The sequence below is a fragment of the Mustela nivalis genome, assembly GCF_964662115.1.
Source record: "Mustela nivalis genome assembly, chromosome: 5".
In the NCBI taxonomy this organism is placed as follows: domain Eukaryota; kingdom Metazoa; phylum Chordata; class Mammalia; order Carnivora; family Mustelidae; genus Mustela; species Mustela nivalis.
The window spans coordinates 55,634,447-55,656,943 of NC_139024.1; the positions used below are offsets into that span (position 1 = coordinate 55,634,447).

The window sequence follows — 22,497 nt, forward strand, 5'->3', positions numbered from 1 at the left end:
AGCCACCCAGGTGCCCCGATAGTAATATTTCTATTCAATTTTTCACATTACACAAAACATATCAAATTATATAGCTCATATCAAAGATTTATTTTTAATCTGTCTTAAATATACTTTTTAGCCATTTCATCTCACACCAAGTAGTATAATCAGTTTATAGATTATTTAATCCCTTGAATTAAATAACCTGTGACCTAGAAATGTCAAAGAAATATTAAAGTCAATGAAAATATTTTAAAATAGTCACCTTTGATAAAGGCAACATTAGCTTGCACATCTAGAGGCATTAGCAACAATGCTACTAGTTTCAACGTACACATCTGATTATGTTTTTAGGGAACAATGAAATACAAATTCATGAGTTTATAAACTTACATCTTTTTAAGGTAGCATCTACTTCTCTAATAATGTTACCAAATCAACTTTAGAGGGAACCATTTCTTCTCCAAAACTAAACAAATTAAAAATTGGGTGATGCTAAAAAAAAAAAAAAAAAATAGATTTCACTGCCAGCAATGATTCTTAAACCACAAAAAAATCTTAATAAATTTTTTAAAATGTACAGATTAGGTTTTTTTTTTTGAGATTTTATTTATTTGCCGGAGAGAGAGAGTACACACAAGCAGGCAGAGAGGCAGCCAGAGAAGCGGGCTCCCTGCTGAGCAAGGAGCCCCATGCAGGACTCGACCCCAGGACCCTGGGATCATGACCCGAGCTTAACCAACTGAGCCACCCAAGCATCCCAGATTAGGTTTATTTTAAAAAGAGAACAAATGGCATTCCCCAAGACAAATGTGGTACTTCTTTCCTCATTAAGCAGAATTTTGGGGCTGAGATTTTATATTTAAAGATAAGCAACAGATATTTACGTAATGCCCTAGTGTGTGCCAAGAGTTACCCTGCGTTCTGGGGTATGTCCAACAGGCCGTCTTCCTTACTCTTGCAGTCTCATTCTGGTTCTGACCCAGAGGGGTTTTATGGCCAAGCAACCCCACCAGGGTTCCAGTTCAACTCAATTAAATTAGACACATTTGTTAAACACATACTATACCAGGCCCTGAGAGAATGCAGATAAGCCAAATAAACCAGGCAAGGCCTTCAGAAATTTGCCACTGAACTTTATTTCCACTTTTCTCTTTCAGACAGGGTGGCATCATTTCCTGGACATCACAACAAGTATTACCACCGCAACTGAAGATCAAAAATTTGGCTTTTGTAGACTTCGACAACAAAATTATCTTACAGATCAGCTCTGCACCCATCTTTATAAATGTCTTTCATTACCATTGACAGTTCCCCTTGAAAAATATCGCTCACTGGGACACCTGGGTGCCTTGGTCAGTTACGTGTCTGCTTTGGGCTCAGATCATGATCTCAGGATCCTGGGATGGAGCGCCATATGAACTCCCTCCTTGGCCAGGAATCTGCATCTCCCTCTGCCTTTCCCCCCTGCTCATGCTCTCTTTCTCTCTCTCTCTTGCAAATAATTTTTTTTAAAAGTCTTTAAAAATAAAAAATAAATAAATAAAAATATCCCTCACTAGTTGCTGGTCGGAGGGCGGGTGGGTGAAAGGGATTACTGGGTGATGGGTACTAAGGAGGGCATGTGATGTAATGAGCACTGAGTGTTAGATGCAACTGATAAATCACTAAATTCTACCTCTGAAACTAATTTTTTTAAAATGTCCCCCACTATCCTCGAGAGTTCCCCTTTCATAATGTCCCTCATTGCCATGGAGAGCTCTCCAAATCAGGCATTCCCCATTATCTCAGCCCACCACTCATTTCTTGCTATTATGATTCTTAATCCAACATATAGTCTATGCAGACAAGTGTCGAATTATTCCTCATAAATCACTATTTTAATATAGAAAAACATCCGTGTTTTTCCCTTATACTTCAAATCCCTTAATTAAGTTTAAATCCCTGAATCCGTCCCTCTCATTCTGCTGCATATTCATTTTAGATGCTTTAGGGGCCAGTCCATTCAGACACAGACACTCTACGCCAGCCATCTGGTTGGCTTTCTGTGCCATTCACAGGCCCATAGCCTGCACTGACCATCTTGCTAACTGGTGCCTTCTGAATTGGGGATTGGCTAGTAGAGGAGTGAGGACAGACCACCTCTGTTTGGACGTGATCTTCCTCTCCTCTTCCCTATAGAGGCCTCATTGTAGGACTCTCATGATGTCTCTCATCTAATTCCATACAAACATATGGCCTCTTGCATTATTTCCAGCAAGTACCCCTGACCAATGTGGAATCACCGTATACCTCCTAGTTACTTCGGTGTGAATCTTAGGGGATATTTTTTCTTCCTAGATCACATATCCCCAGAGAAAAGGTACCATGTTTCACAATTCCTTGTCCTCTCAGACCTACAAGTGAGTTGGGCATGAGAAGTACTCACTGAATGCTTGAGTAATTGACACAAAGAAAAAGCTTTGCTCTAAGGAAGCTTCGGTCACAGGAAGTAACTTTTTAAATTTGTTAATTGACCTTAGTTGTTGGGGTCAGTAGAGGTCATCTGGGAAAATCACAAAACTCATTGTGAGCCCTGGGTTGTTTTGTCCTCCACTGGCTCTCTTACCTTTGCCTTCCTCTGTGGAGCTATGAGGACTGGACATGGTGCCATAGGCACCTTCCCACTCTCTCATGGGGAATTTCTTTCCTGATCCCTGAAGGTGGAGGAACATATTACCTACCAACCACTATGGCATGTTTTCATTTAATCTGCTCTCCCTCTTGAACCTCTGATGACCAAGAACCCACTTAATTTAATCCTCAGTAAGATAATTATTCTTCTATTTTGTGTTGCTTTTATAACATTGATCACAATTAGTCCTGTTTTCAAATTTTCATATGGACTGATACGTTGTTCTTTTTTGAAAAGCCTACAAAATATTTAGATGTGCTTTTCAATCAGTAAGGATAGATTACTGAGCATTATGAAATTTCATTCTGTTTTGGAAAGAGGGTTAATGATATTTCATCATCATTAAGAATCTGGAAGGTTGCATAATCCTTGCTAGTTTAACAGATTATCTATTTATTTGAGCTTGGTTTGAAGGTGCTATTGGAAGTGAAACAAAACTTTGTTTAGTATAAACACCAAATCTGTCTCCACCTCAAATGCCCATTACAGTTCCAAAGAGTTTGGTGTTTACAAACAAAAGCTTCAACACTTCTAATAACTGCTAATATTTAAAAGGCACACTTTCTTTTCTTTCTTTTAAGTTAGCCATGGTAACACAAAGGCTTATATTCAGTACTTCCAAGAAAATCAAAGTTTTGACTTAAAGTGTCACTACAAACCCTTCTAATAGCATCTACCGAATGAAGGTGTATTTGGCATGTCTATCAGTTTTCAAATTGATTAAGTTAGACTGGTTTATAATTTTTAATTATCATTAGATATTTGATACTGAAAGTTATAATTTGTGACAGTTGTTATGACAGTTACTGCTCCTGAACAAAGAATTTTTAAAAGATAACTTCTACTAGAAAAATGAATTAAATCAAAGTGTTAAATACTTAACTGTAACAAAATTCTCTCACCCATTGTGGACACAGTAGATTTTTTGTTTTTTGTTTGTTTGTTTGTTTGTTTGTTTGTTTTATCTGATTAAGTCATGGAAGTTTAGAGCTGAAAGGGAAAATACAGCAGAAAAGGGAGGACATATGTTGGATCTGGGGCGATTTTAATTAGGTGGTTCTTCATTTAAAGAAGAAAAACACTGAATGTCAGAATAGAAAAATGACATATCCAATGTCACAGAAAATTTGTGCCAGAATGAACCTTATAACAGAAATTCCATCCTTCCTGAGTCAGGAAATAGACCAAATGATAGTAAGTGAGTCTAATGTGAGGACTGACAACACAGTTCCCTCGCATAACATTGCTTGGTGATTCAAAGTCATACTGACATGTGAATTTGGTCAGAGCTGGACATAGATGACCCTGCTTTCTCAGTTTTAAGTTCTCAGTTTTTGTACTTTGTCATCTCAGCAAAACAGATTAAAAGAGAAGGAGAACCAGGCTTTAATCTAATTCAGAAGGAATGGAAACCAAGCTGGGTCACTAAACTATGAGCTCATTCAATCAACAAGTGGAAATGGTCACTATTAGCCACCATGCTAGGTGAGAGCCAAACATGGTATTTGTCCCCATTAGGACAAATAATTTGAGGGAATAAAAGAGGTATTCTAGAGATTGCTATTTTCAAAGCTCTGAAGACCCTTCCTCTCCTTCCCATGTCTAGGACCATGTTAGAGTTGGTTGCATTTATTGGATGTGTAACCATAAGGTACAGTAAAATGATGTAGGGAAGCTTACTGTAAATATCCCCAGACTATTTCAAATGACAATTACACTGAAGCCTTGATAGACTTTGTTCCCTAGGTCCCAGGCAGGGTGACAACTTATCTTTTGTTGATGACTTAGCCTGATATCTATGCTTGAATTTCCAGAAAAATTTTAAAGGGAGACTTGATTTATAATAAACTTCACATTTTATTATATTATGTACAGCAAAATCTAATGATTTGATGTTTAATGCTCAATAGTTTCTAGCAATGCCTAGCTTTTGTGTAACTATTGGCCTTTACGCTTGTATCTTCATACATTGACATATACAGTTTTATTGATGCAATTCAACTCGAATATTTTCTGGAAGAAATAAACATGTTAGAAATAACATTATCATCTCAAAAAGAAATGGGAACTGCTTGCAAGGAAAGTTAGAATCTTACCAGCAAGCACCTTGTCTCTCTCATGTGACAACCATCACCAGCCCAGGCCATGTGCTATGATTTATGGTATCTGGTTTGGTCAGTTTCCTCCCCTCCCCCATGAGAGTTAACAATCTCATCTCTTTCAGGACATAAACTCTTTAAAGTCAAAGATTCTCCCCAAAACTCCTTGAGAGTTGTCAGCCGTCAAAGTTCATTAATTATAACCATCATTGACTAAGGGTTTTTTTTTAAATATTCAAAAATTCCATTGCAACCCTTTTATAATCTCTTATTCAATTAGTCATTCACTCATTAAATAAGCATTTTTGAGTGTCTGCTATGTACAAGGCAAGAATCACTTGAAATACTAAGGAGTCAATAGTATATAAAATTAAAAAAAAAAGAAGCTCTGCCCTTGTGGAACTTACATTCTATGAGGAAGATACATAAATAAACATAATTTTTAAAAAGCAAAATATATAGGTATGTTAAATGAATAAAAATTTCAAGAAAGATAAAGCAGCAAAATAGGGAGGGCAAGAAAATGGAGGCTATGATTTTAAACCAGTTGGCCCAAGAAGCTGACACAAGAAAAGGACATTTAAGTACATACCTAAAGGTGGTGAGGGAGAAGACCACATAAAAATCTGGGGAGAAGAGTTTTTCCACAGTAGAAATAGCAAGTGCAAAGATCCTGAGGTAGGAACAACACAGGTGTTCCAGGGAGTGGAGAGGAGACTAGTATGTAAACAAAGGAGTGATAAAGTTAGAAAAGTAATAGGGGTCTGATCCTACAGGGCCTTGTAAGACTTGGACCTAGAGGAATGAAAATCCTTGGTAAATGTTAAAATGACCTGATTTATAAGATCTTGTTAAAATCACCTATATATGTAATATAGTATCTAAAATTTAAGTTGATAAAATGAATGGATTATCTGCCAGATAGCTGGAAGCCTGCTTAGGAGGGAAAACAGAACTGGGAACTAGAGAATCAGGAATCAGGATGTGTGTAGGAAAGGAGTTACATTAGTAACATGAACCATATATTTATATAGTTTTAACTTAAAAAAAAAAAAGATTTTGTTTATTTATTTGACAGAGAGATCACAAGTAGGTAGAGAGGCAGGCAGCGAGACGGGGAAGCAGGCTCCCCTCTGAGCAGAGACCCTGACAGGGGGCTGATCCTAGCACGGAAATCATAACCTGAGCCAAAGGCAGAGACCCAACCCAGACCCAACTGAGCCTCCCAGCGTCCCTAGGTTTAACGTTTTAAAACCATTTTACTTCTGATGTCATCTGATACAAGTTCTTTAGTTGTTGGATGGGGCCCATAGAAGCCAGGGAATCTCCATTAAGCACTGAGTTCAAATCTCTCTGTCTCTGTGTGTGTGTGTGTCTGTCATTATTGGGGCCAGGAAGATGTGACCCTAACGGGACATCCTTTGAGTTACGCCTCTTTCCTCAGGCAGCTGCGCCCCAGGATGTACCTGGGTGGGCTATGAAGGAGGGGAGGGGCGGGAAGAGTGGGAGGTTCACCGCGGGAATCCAACAGTGCCACTGGGCACCTGAGGCAGAGAAACCAGGCGCTCTGGGAAGGGGGAGGGTGGAGGTAGGCATGAGGAAGGAATGGGAGCATGAATCTCCCAGAGAAGACAGAGGAGCTGCGAGTAGGCCGGCCCCACTCCCGCCCTGGCAGAACGTGCTGCCCGAGAGCAGCCCCAGGACCAGGCTAGGCCAGGTTGGGACGGGCAGACAGAGGTCCCTTACTCTTTAGATTTATCCGATCCGTGCGCCGAGTTGATACGATGCACCTCTTTCTTTTTGGTTTGTTTGGAGGCCATGGTAGAGGCAGACTCGGACCCGGGAACCAAGTGGCGACCGAGCTCTGAGCGAGGAGTGGCACCCGGGCCGCTCCGCGTCTGCGGTTGCCAAGGAGACGGCGGCTTCGCGGCCGCAGCAGAAGGGCGGGTCCCCCTCGGCTCCTGTGCGGCGGCGCTGGGGGCGGGGACCGGGGACGCTCCGCGGCGAGCTCAGGTCTCCACCTCCAGGTGGCCTAGGGGTGGGGTGACTGGGGAGGAATCCGGGGGGCCTTGGCATGGATTTGACGTTAGGGGTGATGGGCAGCTCTCATAAACCGCAGCTCTATCAGGTCCGCTCTACTGGGCTTTGCTCTTTGGAACCATGGACATACTCTTCTCTTTTGGATTTTCAATTATTTGAAGACGGTTTCTTATGCGATGTCGCCTCTCCTCTGGTCTTGTCTCCGCTCAGCAAGCTCTTTCATTTGCAACTAAGGCACATTATGGACGCTCCGAATTGCTAATGGCTTGAAAAGGGCTGTCCAGGAGAATAGGGTGGGTGCAGGGGGGTCCCTGAAGGGAAGACGAGATCGTGACACCCTTAGTTGCCCAAGTTTAGCTAATAATGAATGAAGTCTGTGATGGAAAAGCCCAGTGTCTCCGTTTTTCATATTGAAGAATAAATCCTAGTCATAGAGTCAAGTGGCCCTTGATACACTCATATATGTGTATCATATATATTGATACACTGATATACTTGGGAAGGCACTGGAGGAGAAGAAACAGATCCAAGCAAACCAAGACCCATTAAGGCTCAAACCTAATGCTCTGCCGGTCCATAGTGGTATTTACTGGTTGCCTTTGGCAAGTTTTTCTTTTGAGCCTCATTTACTCGTTTGTAAACAGGAGATGCTAATATCTAACTCACGATTTTCTCTTGAAAAAAAAAAAAGTATGTAAAATGCTTGGCACACGAAACGCACGGCAAATAGGGGGCCCCTGCTTCAAGGAGCGGGCAGATGCCATGAATGAATGAAATCCAGCCATGTTTAGACTGGAAATGCTTTAAAACTTATAACAAAGCAAAATATTGTGTGGGCCAAAAACAACCTCACTATAGTGAAGTCTGGCCATGCACAGGCCTGAGGTTTAGAACCCCTATGAAGTTCCTTGGCGGCTCCCATGAGCCTAGAAATAATTAACTATCTTTAAATAATCCCCTTCAAATAATCTTGGGACTGAGCATTGCTCAGAGGCCCAATTCCACAGGGGAAAACCAGCCTCCTATAAAGCAAATCTTTCAGCTCTTTTGACAAATGAATGCCCAGCCCTCTGCACTCAGCATAGCCTTTGCCTGACACTGTCCCAATCTTATTGTTTTGGGGCGTTACACAAATGACAATCAATTGAACAGCAACATCATTGTATTTCTATATGCAAGATAAATAACTTCAGAGTCTGTAGTGTTAATGTTGTGACTGAAGAAGTACCCTACAAACATCTCCTATATATGTGAAGACAAAAAAAAAAAAAGGCATCTTGAGGGCTCCACCTCATTTATCCCAGGATTGAAATTTCCAGAGAACTCCTGAATGAAAATACAGGACCAAACTTTGAGAAAATATTGTTGAATACCAGCTCTTATCAAAGTAATCAAATGCATACCCAGAAGCAAATACAAAGACTATTGAGTATAAACAGCACAATTTTAAGCAACCAACCCACAAACAGGTGAGTTTCACCTTGAGCCAAGGTCATCCCTGAACTCATTGTTAAAGAACCTTAGAAAAGAAAAGTTTTAGAAATCAAATCCTCCTCGGCCCACCCATATGTTATAGATGAGAACCTCCAGACCAAGGAAAGTGTCTTGCCGAAAGTTTCACAGCTACTGGTATAGTCCGGATTAGAGGCACTAAAAGGGAGGAACACTGGTCTAAGCCAAATATATCAGTACTCCCACTCAGAAACTGCTTTCTCTTCTATTAAATTAGGACAAAAATAAGGGATATAAGACTTAAGAATGACATAAGAATGAAAAGAGATAATAAAAAAAATTTTTTTGAAAATATAAAGTCCTTAATTGATTCTTAGTCCAATGTTCTTCCTCCTTTATTATGCTATATATGCAGCACCCATAAACAGAATTTCTCTTCTTTCTGAAACTTAACACTGGTCAGGCCATTATTCTAAGCGGCAAACATGCTCCCCTATAAGCCATAAAATGGTATTCATATGTGTCAGTGCAAAAAAAAGACAATTGGCCCTACATTTATCTTTTAAGAAAAACATTTGTGTTCTGTACAGATGGTAATCATGGATGCCGTTTTGAAATACCAGTAATAATTGTGATTTATTGCATTCCTTCTACATGCCTGACTTAGGGAGGGGTGCTAGCTCCTTAGGGCACGCATAGGCTTTAGAGGGAAAACATGAATTTTAATGCTGACTCTTATTAGCTGAGTTACCTTGGGTAAGATATTCATACCCTCTGGATTCCATTCTCTTTGTGAAAAGGGAAAGATAATACTTAGCTCAAATGTTGTGTTTGGGGACATCATAAACACTCAAATAATGATAGCTAATATCATATTTCACAAGTAAAGAAGCTATAGTGCAGAGAGGTTAAGAGGTTTGCGGGTACATGGGGAAGTGGGCAGAGCAGGCTGAGCCAAACTCCATAGCCTTTGCTCTGGGCAATATCCCAGGCTAACCAACCTTGTTGCAATCTTTCAGAGTCACAAATCCAGACGATTGCCCTGCAACTCAGCTCCAGCCAGGATTTCTAAGTTCTCTGGCTGTTGAATAACTTTCAAAGGCTGAGAAACAGGGCTTACCTGTGCTTAGAGCTTACTACCCACAGTGCAGTTTCTCTCCGATCTGTACTTACTTTTTGAGGAAGAGTTTTTTGACTTCAGGCAACAGGAACACTCCCAGGCTCCACAGGGAAGTCGTTAGAAACACTCACTTCCCCATGCCTGCAGAAACAGAACAGGCAGCGCTTTCTCTTTGGACTAGTTGGGGATCTGCTGAAATGGGGAAGTGAACTTTGGTAATCACTTCTCCACCCACCATTGGGAGCTCCAGATGACTGGAACTAGGCAGGGTCTGGCAAAGAGAGGGGCAGCATTCCTGTTTCTTAAGCCTTAGTTCTGGGTGCCTTGAGACACTCGGTCCCGTGGCCAGAAATAGTTAACATCCATGGTGCTTTTCAACCTGTCTTTGCAGTCAGGTCAGGTGTAAGTCCCCTAGAATTTAAGCAATCAGATGAGAAGGTGTAAATTCTACACGTTCTGCTTCTGGTTCTGGTGACTTGACCTTTCAAATTTTGTCCTTAGAGTGCCATTCCTCTGTACGGTTGACTTCATTTTCCTTTATTTGCCACAGAGCTTTTTGCATCCTAAAATTCTTACAATATTCTGCTTTCTTATGCCCTTATGCCCTGGCCCTTCTCACGTGCTAGCCTCCAAGGGCACGAGAGCAGGATCTGTTTGAGTTCTCATCAAATTCGGTTCAAAGTTGCAAACTCCCTCAACATCTCATCATCCGAGCTCACACCTACTGAGAATTCGCTGTCTGCTTGGCTCTCTACAAAGCTCTTTTCCTGCATTAACTCACATAATTCATAGAAACAACCTAGGAATTTGTTAATATTACAATCCCTTTTTTGTGTAAACAAGGAAACAGGCAGAAAGGTTAAGTTAAATTAGTAAGTGTCGGGCAGGATTCTCACCACGCGGTCTAGCGCTGACCAATGCTCTTTACAATCCCATTAATCTGCCTTGAACTCAGTATCGCAGCCCTATGAGGTATACAATCAGCCCATTTTATAGAGAAGAAAAGTGAGCTTTTGGCCAAAGTCCAAAGCACAGAGGGAGTAGAGGCACAGTGTAAATGTGAGCAGTCTGGTTTTGGAGTGCACACTATTACGTCATGTTGTGTTGTAACGTATTGTATTTCTTTACTGTGGTAACAGCACTTAATAGATGATATTAACATATTTCTGAATGTACAATACGGTGTTGTTCATTGTAGACACAATGCTGTACAACAGATCCCTAGAATTTATTCATCTTGTGAAACTAAAACTTTATACTTGTGGTTGCTCGTCAGCCCTCTGCTACCATGCATGCCCCATTCAGAGGGAGTATAGAGGAATGGTTACTCCAGGTCATGGAAAATATTAAAAATTGCAACTTAGATTCAGTCTTGTCCCCAGATGTTCTGCCTCTCCGGACCCCACTAGTTATAAAGGATTTGAACCTTGCAAATATGAAGCCAAATGTCCCTGCTCAAGATAGTCTCATTAGTCTGGGTAGATATTAACTTACAGTTTTAATTATCTTTGAGAGTGGGGATTCTTAACAAAAATGGGAGACTAAGGAATTAAGATATTTTCATGATAGTGGCCGAAAAATAATTTCCATTTGAATTAGTTGTTTAAATCTGAAGCAATAGTTTTCCAGGGAGTAATAAAACACTTCATGGGGTTGCATAGGAACCTAAAGTTGAACAATGATGCAGTCACCTCTCCTATGAGAGGCGGTTATGTCACTCAGCTCCTGGACAGCTGCCTGCATCTCATTAGTGCATAAAGGGAGGGGATAAAACCTCCACAATCCTGAAAGTTTCTTCTCTTTCCAGAGCTCCCTTGCTACTGGTGGAGACTTTGGTCACAAGGACACTGCACTCTATCCTCTGTCTCATCCTGCTTGCCTTCCATTTAGAGATGTTACCCAAAACACTCACTAGTAAACATCAACCATTCAACTCTCTGAGTGCTGGAGTTCATTTCCTGAAAACTGACGCAGCGCTGTTGATCTCAGGCTTGATTCTAGGAAGCGGACTCTCAAAGGAGAGTTGGAAAAGTTTCTGCTCCCAAACAAAAGGCAGTAACAGGAACTGCATTTACCTTCTCGTGCAAAATAACTAACACACCGAATGAAATAGATGAGGACATTGGCAATGAAAGGCAATGTTCCCCCAAGAGGTAGAAACAAAAGACAGGCTTTATAATGGTCCTAGCTTACTGTGAGGCTCTGACATAGGGCGAGAACACTGGCAGAGGCTGATGGTGCCCCTGATTTGGGGAGACAGAGCTTGAATCCAGGGAAGCTTTGTGGCTAAAGTTTCCAACTCAGAGTATGTGGAGGAGTGAGCTATACAGAGAGGAGAAACTTGAGGGCAGGCCCTCAGTGTCTGTCTGAGTGCCAGTCTGCACAAGCACGTGAAAAAATGTCCTGAGGCCACAGTAAAACCATAGGAGACGATTACAAGGAGCAACCTTCTTTGAGTTCACATAGGGCCTATTCCCACCAGCATGACGGGAGACACCTCATAATTCACAGGAAATGGGCCTTGGCATTTTGCCTCAGTAGGGATGAAAATTTCACTCTGTACTGATACTTCATTGTCGCATCTAACAAACCTTAGAAGCAGAACCTGAAATGATCACACTGTTTCCATGTAAGTTAACAGATTCCCTGAACAGATCTTAAGAATGTTCAGAGGTAGTAGTAAAATAGCCAACACCCAACAGGTAGAATTCAAAATTACTGGTACCCAATAAAGATTACCAGGCTTGAAAAGAAGCATGAAAATATTCCTACTAAAAGGAGGAAAAGACTAACCAATTGAAAAGGAATGAGAATGATGATGGAATTAAGCAGGATATTAAAATAGTTATTTTAACTGTGTTCAAGAAGTTAGCAGGAAAATTGAATATGTGAAGTTCAGCTGAATAGCATCTAAAACTGCAAATACAATGTTCATGTTGGAAAACTGTATATGGGATGGGGTTGAGGGCAAATTAGACACTGCAGAACAGTGAATTACTGAATTGTGAATTAGTGAATTTGAAGACACAGCAATACAACCAATCCAAAATGAAACACAGAGGAAAAAGACAAGAAGAAGGAGGAAGAGGAGGAGGAAGAGGAGGAGGAGGAAGAGGAGGAGAAAAGCATAGGGAGCTATGAAACAACCTCAAAGAGACTAATACATGTGCAGTTAAAGTCCCTGAATGGGCAGGGAGGGTAGGCAGGTGGGTAAAGAAATACAGAAACCTCAAATGGAAAAATAATGATTGAAAATTTTCCAAATTTTGTCAAGTCCATAAATTCTAGGAACTCAATAAACCCAAAACCCAATAAAAATGAAAACATCTATACCTAGAAAAATGAAATCATGATCGGATTGATTAGAAACACAGTTAAAGGGAAGATTTTAATTTGGAAACTGGGATCTGATCAGCTGGTAAGGAAGAACCCATCCCAGGTGACAGATGGAACATCAACAGCACGACATAAGTTTGACCGCAGCTGTGGTAAACTAGAATAGCGAGTTTGTGGAAGAAAATGCATCAACAGGTATTTCTCAGGCTGATGAGAGGTTCAGTAAATAGTTATTGGAAGAACTGAAAAACTGGAAGGCTGTTACCATTTTACAATATGAAATATAGTATAATATAAATATTTTAATATATCCATCTATTAAATTGTCACCTATGACACTTTTAGGTCAATTTCAGTTAATTTAATTTTTCCCCTTTTAATGGGCTATATTCTCCTTTATTTGCTACATTTTTTATTAGTTACAAGACATTGTGAATTTTACCATGTAGATGCTGGCAGCATATACTATAATATTTGTTTCTTTTGTAACTTTAACTTGTGTTTATCTGGAAGTTTAGTTTCCTTGGAGATTTAACTTTATGCCTTGGGAATTTCTAAGTAGATCAATAAGATTTGGTTTCTGTTCCTGAAGGAATTGATCTTATGGAAAAAACAGAAACCAGAACAAATACTTACAAAATGATGCAATGAGTTCAATGGGAAAGAATGAGTCAGACACAAAGGAAGCCTCAAGTACAGCTATCCAAGGGGGTGTCCTCAGGACGGGTGACCAGTGACAAGCATCTAGGGAAAGTCGCTGACACATGGGCATAGGCACAGAAGAGATAAATGGTGACAGTGAGAGTGACAATTCAGATCTGGGTCATGGAGCAGCCCTGGGCAACTTGCCGCAGCCCTAAGTTGTGGATGGTGAGAGGTGCCGCTTTGAGAGCCTGGGAAGAGCGAACAACGTGATGAAAGGACACTTGTGCAGAGAAAGGCCACCAAGTTAAGTTAAAGGACTGTGGACAGACAGCAGAGCGTGAGTTTATTAGTGGGTAGAGCTGATCTTCAACCAAACTCCATCACATACTAGAAAGCGTGCTATTTAGACTCTTTGAACCTCATTGTATTTGTCCTCCCGCCCCCACCAAAGGTTATAAATAGATTATTGGGATGATTGATTGAGATTCATATGTTAGAAACAACAAAACAAAGTTTAGCATCGCCATTTTCCTATGAAGCACTATTATTTATCTCTGTGCAGTTCTAAAGTAGTGCCCAAAACTACAATTGCAAAGAAGGGACTGACAGAATTTTGTGTTAGGGTGACCTATGAGAACTTTAAACAACTTCAAAAATTTAGGGGAGGGTAAAAAATAAATTAGATTGAAGTATAATTTTAGAATATGAGAGTTTCAAGGGAAAAAGCAAGGCTTCCTGATTATAATAATGTATTTGCATAAAAAACCTCCACATTATATACCTGAGGAAGAGAGTTAAAAGTCCTTCTCTCTTTCAATTTAATTTTAGTAATTTTTTAAAGATTTGTTTTTTATTTGAGAGAGAAAGAGAGAGGAGAGAGAGCACAAGCTGGGGGAAAGGCAGAATGAGAGGGAGAGAGAGAATCCTCAAGCCGACTTCCCAGCTGAGTGTAGAGCCCAATGTGGGGCTCCTTCCCAGGGCCCTGAGATCATGACCTGAGCCAAAATCAAGAACCGGATGCTAACCTGAATGGGCCATGCAGGCACCCCTCTAGTAATTCTTTTTTCCTTTTTTTAAGATTTTATTTATTTATCTGACAGAGGTAGAGAGAGCACAAGTAGGCAAAGAGGCAGGCAGAGAGAGAGAGGGAGAAGCAGGCTCCCCGCCAAGCAGGGAGCCCACGTGGCTCAATCCTAGGACCTTGGGATCATGACCTCAGCTGAAGGCAGACGCTTAACAAACTGAGCCCCGCAGGCACACCCCACCCCCCAAGTAATTCCTTACATTCATGAAGCTCATTCAGTTTTCCACACATTTATGTCTCATGCGTATTGTATGAATGCTATTTATATAAGAAAAGTTAATGTTTATAAATATATCATAGTGTTTAAAAATATGGGGGCTTAAGTGGGTAGGAGAAGAGTAAATGAAACAAGATGGGATTGGGAGGGAGACAAACCATAAGTGACTCTTAATCTCACAAAACAAACTGAGGGTTGCTGGGGGGAGGGGGGTTGGGAGAAGGGGGTGGGGTTATGGACATTGGGGAGGGAATGTGCTTTGGTGAGTGCTGTGAAGTGTGTAAACCTGGTGATTCACAGACCTGTACCCCTGGGGATAAAAATATATGTTTATAAAAAATTAAAATTTTTTTTTTAATTTAAATAAATAAATATACACACCTTTGAACTAATCAGAAGTGTGGTGCAAGGATAAAATACCCTTTTATTCTAAAAGTATTGATTTGGGGAATGCCTGGGTGGCTCAGTCAAGCATCTGCCTTTGGCTTGGGTCATGGTCCTGGGGTCCCAGGATCGAGCCCTATGTCAGGTTCCCTGCTCTGTGGGGAGCCTGCCTCTCCCACTCCCCCTATTTGTGTTCCTACTCTTGCTGTCTCTCTCTCTGTCAATTAAATAAATAAAGTGTTTAAATAAAGGTAAAAATAAAAGTACAACGTTGGAATCATAAAATATAAAGACAAGAAAATATAGCTCACAATCTCATCTTCCAGAAATGACCACAGATTTGATGTATAGAGCCTTCCCATATATACACAAATCATAAACATGAAATGGTGATTATACTACTTGGGTTTTTCAGTTCTCTATGTTGCCTACATTTACCATTGTTATTTAAGAATTTTCTACATCATGATGTTTCATAGCTCTGTCGTAAACCATCATATGAGTATACTTAACCATTGTCTTATTGTTGGAATTTAGGTTATTTCTTCTATTTATTTAATGAGACTACCAGGCTGATGAAACTCAATGCAGTCAAGACTGACAGGAGAGAGGACTGAGGCCTGACCTCCAGGGCCAGTTCTGAGTGGTTTTGGGTAAGTCATTTCCCCTCTCAGAGTTCCCAGTTTTCTCACTTAGAAAATTTTCAGGTTGAACCTAGATGCCAGCACTTCCAGGATGCGAGAACACTTTGGTGGGGAGGGTCCGAGGTGGGGAACGCTCAACAATGGGAAGGTAGCATAAGGACCTATAGTTTGTGGGTTGTCGGCAGAACTAAAACAGCAAGAAGTGAGTGGTGGCCCTGGGAAAAGTGGGAAAGCATCAAAATACTCTGCTTCTACCAGCTGTTTCCTCTGAGAACGAAAGAGGACTGACAGCCAACCTTGCCATCTCTTTGAGACTCCAAATATGCATGGGTCTTTTGGAGGGTATTGCTTACAGGTGTGCTTGGCATTTTACCCTGTTGGCATTTGTGCCTATTTTCAGCCTCATAAACAAGTTTCTGAAAAACACGGTCTACAAATACACGTTAAAGAGAACGCATTTGAAATAAGTTTGCTTTATCAAGGAGTGTTTTCTTTTTGTCGTTGAATGGAGCTGAAGACTGGAAGAGAAAGAAGAGCACTGGATAAGAAAAACTTTGTCAAGCAAAGAGATTCATTCATTCTCTCATTCCACAAATACTTATTGAACATCTACTATGTTCCAGTCCCAGTTCCCAGGGATGGAGAGCTGTAGGGAGGATACAAAACAGACAATGCCCCAGACCTCTTGAGCTTACATTCTAGGAGAGAGCGACAGATGACACACACACACAATACTGTATGTTGTTCCAGTGCATCAGATGAGGCTAATTACTAAGGAGGAAAAGGAATTAGGGTAAAGAAAATAGGAAATGTGGGAATGAGGAGGAAGTTGTTATTTCGTATCAAGGGTGCAGCAATGACCACTCTGAAGAGAGAGACCTGAAGTGTGTAAAAGATAGAACCATTCCTTCCTCCTAGGGAAAGCTGATTCCAGGAAAGTCAATAGTGGGTTATCTTTTGAGGTAGGAGGGTATGCAGTGTGTTCTATTGCCACCGATCAGTAGAACAAACAGAACAAGGAGAAAAGTAGTAAAAGATGGAAGTCAGACAGTGACCACACTCAATGGAGGTGCTCAGTGAGTCACATAGGGAACTGTTGAATCAATTGCAATTTCAGTTTCAGTTGCACAACTGAAACTAAGAAAATGTTTCATGGCGATCGTACTTCAACAATAAAAACACTTCATCAAATTTACACTTTAGAAATATGAAACAAGATGAAACCAGAGAGGGAGACAAACCATAAGAGACTCTTAATCTCAGGAAACAAACTGAGGGTTGCTGGAGAGGAGGGGGCTAGGAGGGATGGGGTGGCTGGGTGATGGACATTGGGGAAGGTATGTGCTATGGTGAGTGCTATGAATTGTGTAAGACTGATGAATCACAGACCTGTACTTCTGAAACAAATAATATATCATATTTTGTTATAAAAGAAAAAATCAGACCTTAGAATGGCAGATCCTATAGACCCCTATCAGGAACATGGCCGTCATTGTGAGTCACATGAAAACAATTTGAGGATTTGGGACAGAGAGGTTACATGTTCTGGCAATTTAGGTTTTAAAGTGATCTTTTGGGATGCTTTGCTGAAAGTAGGCATGGTGAGTATGGAAGCGGGGGTGGGGGGCAAAAAAGCTGGGGAAAACCAGTTAAAATGCTATGGCTGGGATTCAGAGAGATACAATATTGTCCATATTAGGGAAGAAGTGTAGGAGAGTGAGACTGGTCTGATTCTGGGTACATTTCAATGGATAACCAAAAAGGTCTATAGTGTATGAGATAGAAGGGAAATTAAGGCAGGCAGCAAGGATTTTGGCCTGAGTAACTAAAAGCAGCTGTCCACTGAGAAGAGAAAAATTGTGGGAACAGAAGGTTGGGGGAGAAAACTTGGAGTTCGGGTTTGAACGAGTTCATTTTTAGATTTCTACTAAAGCATAAGCAAAGAATTCACAGAAAGCTGAATATGAGTCTGGAGTTAAGGGGACAGATGTAGGCTCTAGATAGAAACTTGGGGGTCATAATCATAAAATGAAATCCCTAAATAACGTCACCTATACTGTAAAATATGTTTTAGCATTATAACAATGTATGGAAAAATTCAGTTAGGTCAGAAAAGGATTAATATGATTTTCCACTTGAGTCTTTCTGCAAGTAAAGTCATTCTGGTTATTATTTTTAAATCAATCCATCCTACTTAGACAAAATTCCACTTTAGAACAATGTCTTTTATTGCTTTAGCTGACTATTCTAACTTATGAAGAACATTGCTCTCCTGTTCTCCCTCTACACAAAGCAGCTGTTGACTTAAATGAAATTTGGATCAGGTTTCACAAGCAATCATGACATGTATAGCCAGAATGGTCTTAATCACCTCATTCCATGTAGGACTTTATTTTACAGAAAGGGTTGGGGGGAGTTCAAAAGCAAAGTCATTCAGCTTGTATACTTACTAATTATTTATTAATACAACAAATATTTACTGAGTGTGAGATGCCAGTGATGCTCTAGGGGCTGAGGTAAAACACTCAACAATAAAAATGCTCATCACATTTTTAGTCTCTTTGGGGGAGCTGGAAAACAAACCTGCAAATCTATAATATGACACACAAATGAAAAGGGCCATGAAGAAAAATGAATCATGATAAAGGTAGAGTGATAAGTAATTTAATGTCCAAATTGGGACACATTTTATAATAAAAACACTTGAAAACTAAGTGGGATGCCAGGGCAGCAGACATAAAAGCTGGAGTGCCCAGCATGGGCAAATGAAACTGTGAGTCACCCAGATAAATTGGTTTGGGGGTGCGGAACGAGTGAGTCGGGTTTATTTCAAATACAGTAATCAGGGGTCAGGTGATATGGTGACATCTAAGGAGAGACCTGAAAACCATGAAGGAGAAAGACATGGATGTATCTGGAGTAGACAACTGCAGGTAAAGGAACAACAATGAAAATTCTCTGGAGGAGAGAGGCATCTCGAGAAAGAGCAAGGGGGTCAATGCAGTTGTTGGAGAGGGAACATGGAAAACAATGGTAGGTGTTGAGGCAGGATGATGTAGAGATTTCTGGTTCTTAAAATAATTTTAGTGTTTATTATGTTTCATATAAGAAGCCTTTGTTGGTTATGAAATGGGGAGTAATCCTCAATTTCCATTTTAATAAAAATAATTGGCTGTTCTATCAACAATAGATTGAAGTGGTGACAGAGGATTAAAAATAATACCATTTATAATGCTAGCACGAAAAATCACTTAGTAATAAATTTAACAAGATCCATACAAGGCTTTACCCAAATATTTTATTGCTAAAATTAAAGAAGACCTAAATAAGTAGAGAAATACATCATATTCCTAGATTAGAAGGTTTAAATGTATTAATGTCAATTTTCCAAAATTCTCTAGATTTGATGCATTTCCAATCAAAACTCATGCAGGTGGGATGCCTGGGTGGCTCAGTCGGTTAAGCAGCTACCTTCGGCTCAGGTCATGATCCCAGAGGCCTGGGATTGAGTCCCACATCAGGCTCCTTGCTCGGCAAGGGAGCCTGCTTCTCCCTCTCTAGGCCATTCTGTCTGCCTGAGCTCGCTCACTCTCTCTCTCTCTCTCTGACAAATAAATAAAGAAAATCTTTAAAAAAAAATGCAAGTTATTTTTTGTACTGATATTAATATAGAGCTATCAATGACTTAGAATAATTTTTTAATTAGAACAAATTTGAAAGAGTTGTATTATTTGAAGAATTACCATAAATCCATGATAATTATTGATATGGAATAAGAAAAGATAATAAATTAAAATAGGAAGCCCTGAAATAGAGACTTGTACAATGAAATGTAATAAATTTATTGTTACAAAGACACCAGTGAAATTTAATATGGAAAAGATTATATGTGTTTTTCAGCATGTAGTACCAGAAGAACTGGATGTCTTCATGGGAAAAAAAAATGCAGTTTGAACAGTACCTCACTCCATATATAAGATTTAACTCAAGATAGCATGAGGATCTCATTGTAGAGAAAACTTGCCATTTGCATGCAACAACATCGATGGATCTAGAGGGTCTGATGCTAAGTGAATAAGTCAGTCAGAGAAAGACAAATACCATATGATTTCACTCCTATGAGGAATTTAATAAAAAAGAAAACTAACAAAGAAGAAAGAGACAAACAAACAAAAAATCAGACTCAACTAAAGAAAACAAACTGATGGTTATCAGAGGAGAGATGGGGGGGGGAATTGGAAAAAATAGGTGAGGAGGATCATGGTGAGCACTAAGTAATGCATGGAATTGTTGAATCACTATATTGTATACCTAAAAGTAGTATAGCATACTATTTTAACTATACTGGAATTAAAAATTTAAAAATCATTAAAAAATAAATTATTAAAAATATTTTAAATCATTAAAAATAATTTAAATCATTAAAAAATATTGGAGAGTATCTTTGCAAACTTGGAAGGTATTCAAAAATTTCCTAGAACACACAAAACCATAATAAAAAGTTTGATGAACTGAACTTCATTAAAATGTCTGTTCAAAATAGTTACTGTTAAGAAAATTAAAAATCAAACCTCAATGCAATGGAGTAGATACAGACCTACTGTACTGCTGAGATCTAAAAAATATGACTAATAAAAATGCACTGGATTATTCCATGCAAACCTAGTTAAACTGAGGACTACATTTCCCAGAATTTCATTTTCTTTTTTAGATTTGGCCAAAAGAGGAACTTGTGTACTATTTAAAGCCTATAAGGAAGCAGTGACCATTATTCTCATTACTCTCTATCAGTGTCAGATTTAGTGTCAAACAGGTACAAATGTGTCCCCGGGTCACAGTATGATCTCATTTTGCCAAGCTGTTTAACTCTCCTTCCAAGCAGAACAAAAGCAGCCCCAGTCAACCATCAGATGCTTGCAGCGGAGGGGGTGGGGGGGGGAGTTGCTTGGCTGTGGACCTACAAAGATGGTAGCTACACAAAGGCAACAACTTCCCATAAATCTCACCATGAACTTCCTCTTCTTAATCCTTCTACAGTGGCTGGATATGCTGAGTTTCTCAGATTTGCCTGCAAGCTCTAACTGGTCTACCTGGAGCAGTACGGTAGGCAGTCTCGTTAGTAACTCCTTCTTATCCTCCAGCATCCTTCCGTTTACTTCATCTTTGCATAAAATCTAATTCCTATAACAAAACCCTTATTTCATGACTTTCTGTGGCTACTGGGATATTAGCAAACATCAACCAGGCAGAGGATTGGGAAATGAAAGTGTATCGGAGCTTATCTTCTCTTACTGATTGTGTAACCCTGTTGCCATGTGGCTGAGTCCTGGCTAGTTTCTAACACCCATGGGCAAGTCATGCCTGTTATCCCAGGTGACAGTGAAGCAACCATCAAATACGCAAGTGAGGCTATCGGAGGCCATCAAGTTCCAATGAGCTGGCTCAAATCAGTGTTGTTTAACGGTTCTAAGTTATGTGGGACATTTGTTATGAAGCAAAAACTAAGTAATTTGCATATAAAATGTTGAGAGGATGACAAAGCAATGACCAATTTCACTGATGCTGGGATATGACTCTGGAAAACTATTTGGCAGTTTCTTATAAAGGTAAACACACACCTACCTCAATATCCAGCAATTCCAGTTTTAGGTATTTACCTAAGAGAAATGAAAACACATCTTCACACAAAGATTTGTACAAGAAATTTATAGCGGCTTTATTCATGACCGCAGCAGTTGGAAATAACCTAAAAGTCCATCAATAGGAGAATAAACAAAATGCGATGTATCGACTAATACCATTCAGGATTTAAAGATTGAACTACAGGTACATACAGGGAATAAATCATTTTAAAAATTGGGTTTAAGAGTTAAGCAAAGCACAACAGTGTTTACTATGTAATTCTGTGTACATAAAATTCTAGGAGAAATACATAATATGTAAGAAGAGGAAGGGAGTAGTAATATTTGCGAAGGTGTGATTATAATGTCAAGTCATGGTATCGAAGCTGGATGTGCAGAGAAACTGAGGACACAGGACCTGGTGGTCAGTAAATCTCAGGATTATAATGTATAGGTCCCGGATAGGTTAAAATGAGATAAAAAGAAAGAAAGTTTGGGTAGAGGTTTAAGTGCTTGAAATTATCATTTTCTGTCTACAATTTTTTTCTCTTCTCTCCCCAATATTTCTACCGTGGTTTATGTTTCAACTAATTATCAGTTAACTTCAGAGGCCTTTGCGAGCAAAGCAGGCAAAGTTACCACAATCTGAAGAAAAGATCAACTTTGGAACTCAGAAAAGTATAATAAAATAGTTTCCGGAAATGACAGAAAAAAATTATGCAATTACTAGAAGCAGAATTATCATGACTAACAATGAAAGAATTTTAGTTTTTAAAAAAAACTTTTCACTCCTTAAATAGACTCACATACGTGTAAGATCACTTGATTTTGAAGAACAGTTCTTCCAGATAAACAGGGCGAAGACAGTTATTTTTTTCCTGATTTAGGTATTGAGGGGAAAGTGTGTTAGCCACTTTCTCAAAATTATACAGATGGCTAGTTTTTCCTCAAACCATCCCAGAAGACAGGTCTCATTCCACGTGTACTTTCTTTCTTAGTGGACTATAGTAGAAAATGTGTCTTGTCAATCCACAAAAGCATGTACTGACATTTAACTCAAGTTGGGTATCCAAGGCAAAATCTAAAACCTAAAAAAGACAAAATAACTCAATTTTATACCACCGATTCATTCTGAGAAAATTCAGATGACAGACTCAGAAACCAAACTCAAAAATAAGCTCAACACATAGAGATTTCAA

The 22,497-nt window shown here is 39.6% G+C and overlaps 1 protein-coding gene across 4 annotated transcripts in view; it reads right to left on the reverse strand.

The window, feature by feature from the left end:
- ADGB (androglobin) overlaps positions 1-6,677 on the reverse strand; it is a 173,052-nt gene extending 166,375 nt beyond the window's left edge. For all 4 annotated transcript variants that reach the window (XM_082730343.1, XM_082730345.1, XM_082730344.1 and 1 more), the window contains exon 1: positions 6,502-6,677. In XM_082730343.1, coding sequence (XP_082586469.1) covers positions 6,502-6,575 — 74 coding nt within the window. In that variant the 5' untranslated portion in view covers positions 6,576-6,677. The remainder of the gene's footprint in view (positions 1-6,501) is intronic.
- Positions 6,678-22,497: the final 15,820 nt, after the last annotated feature.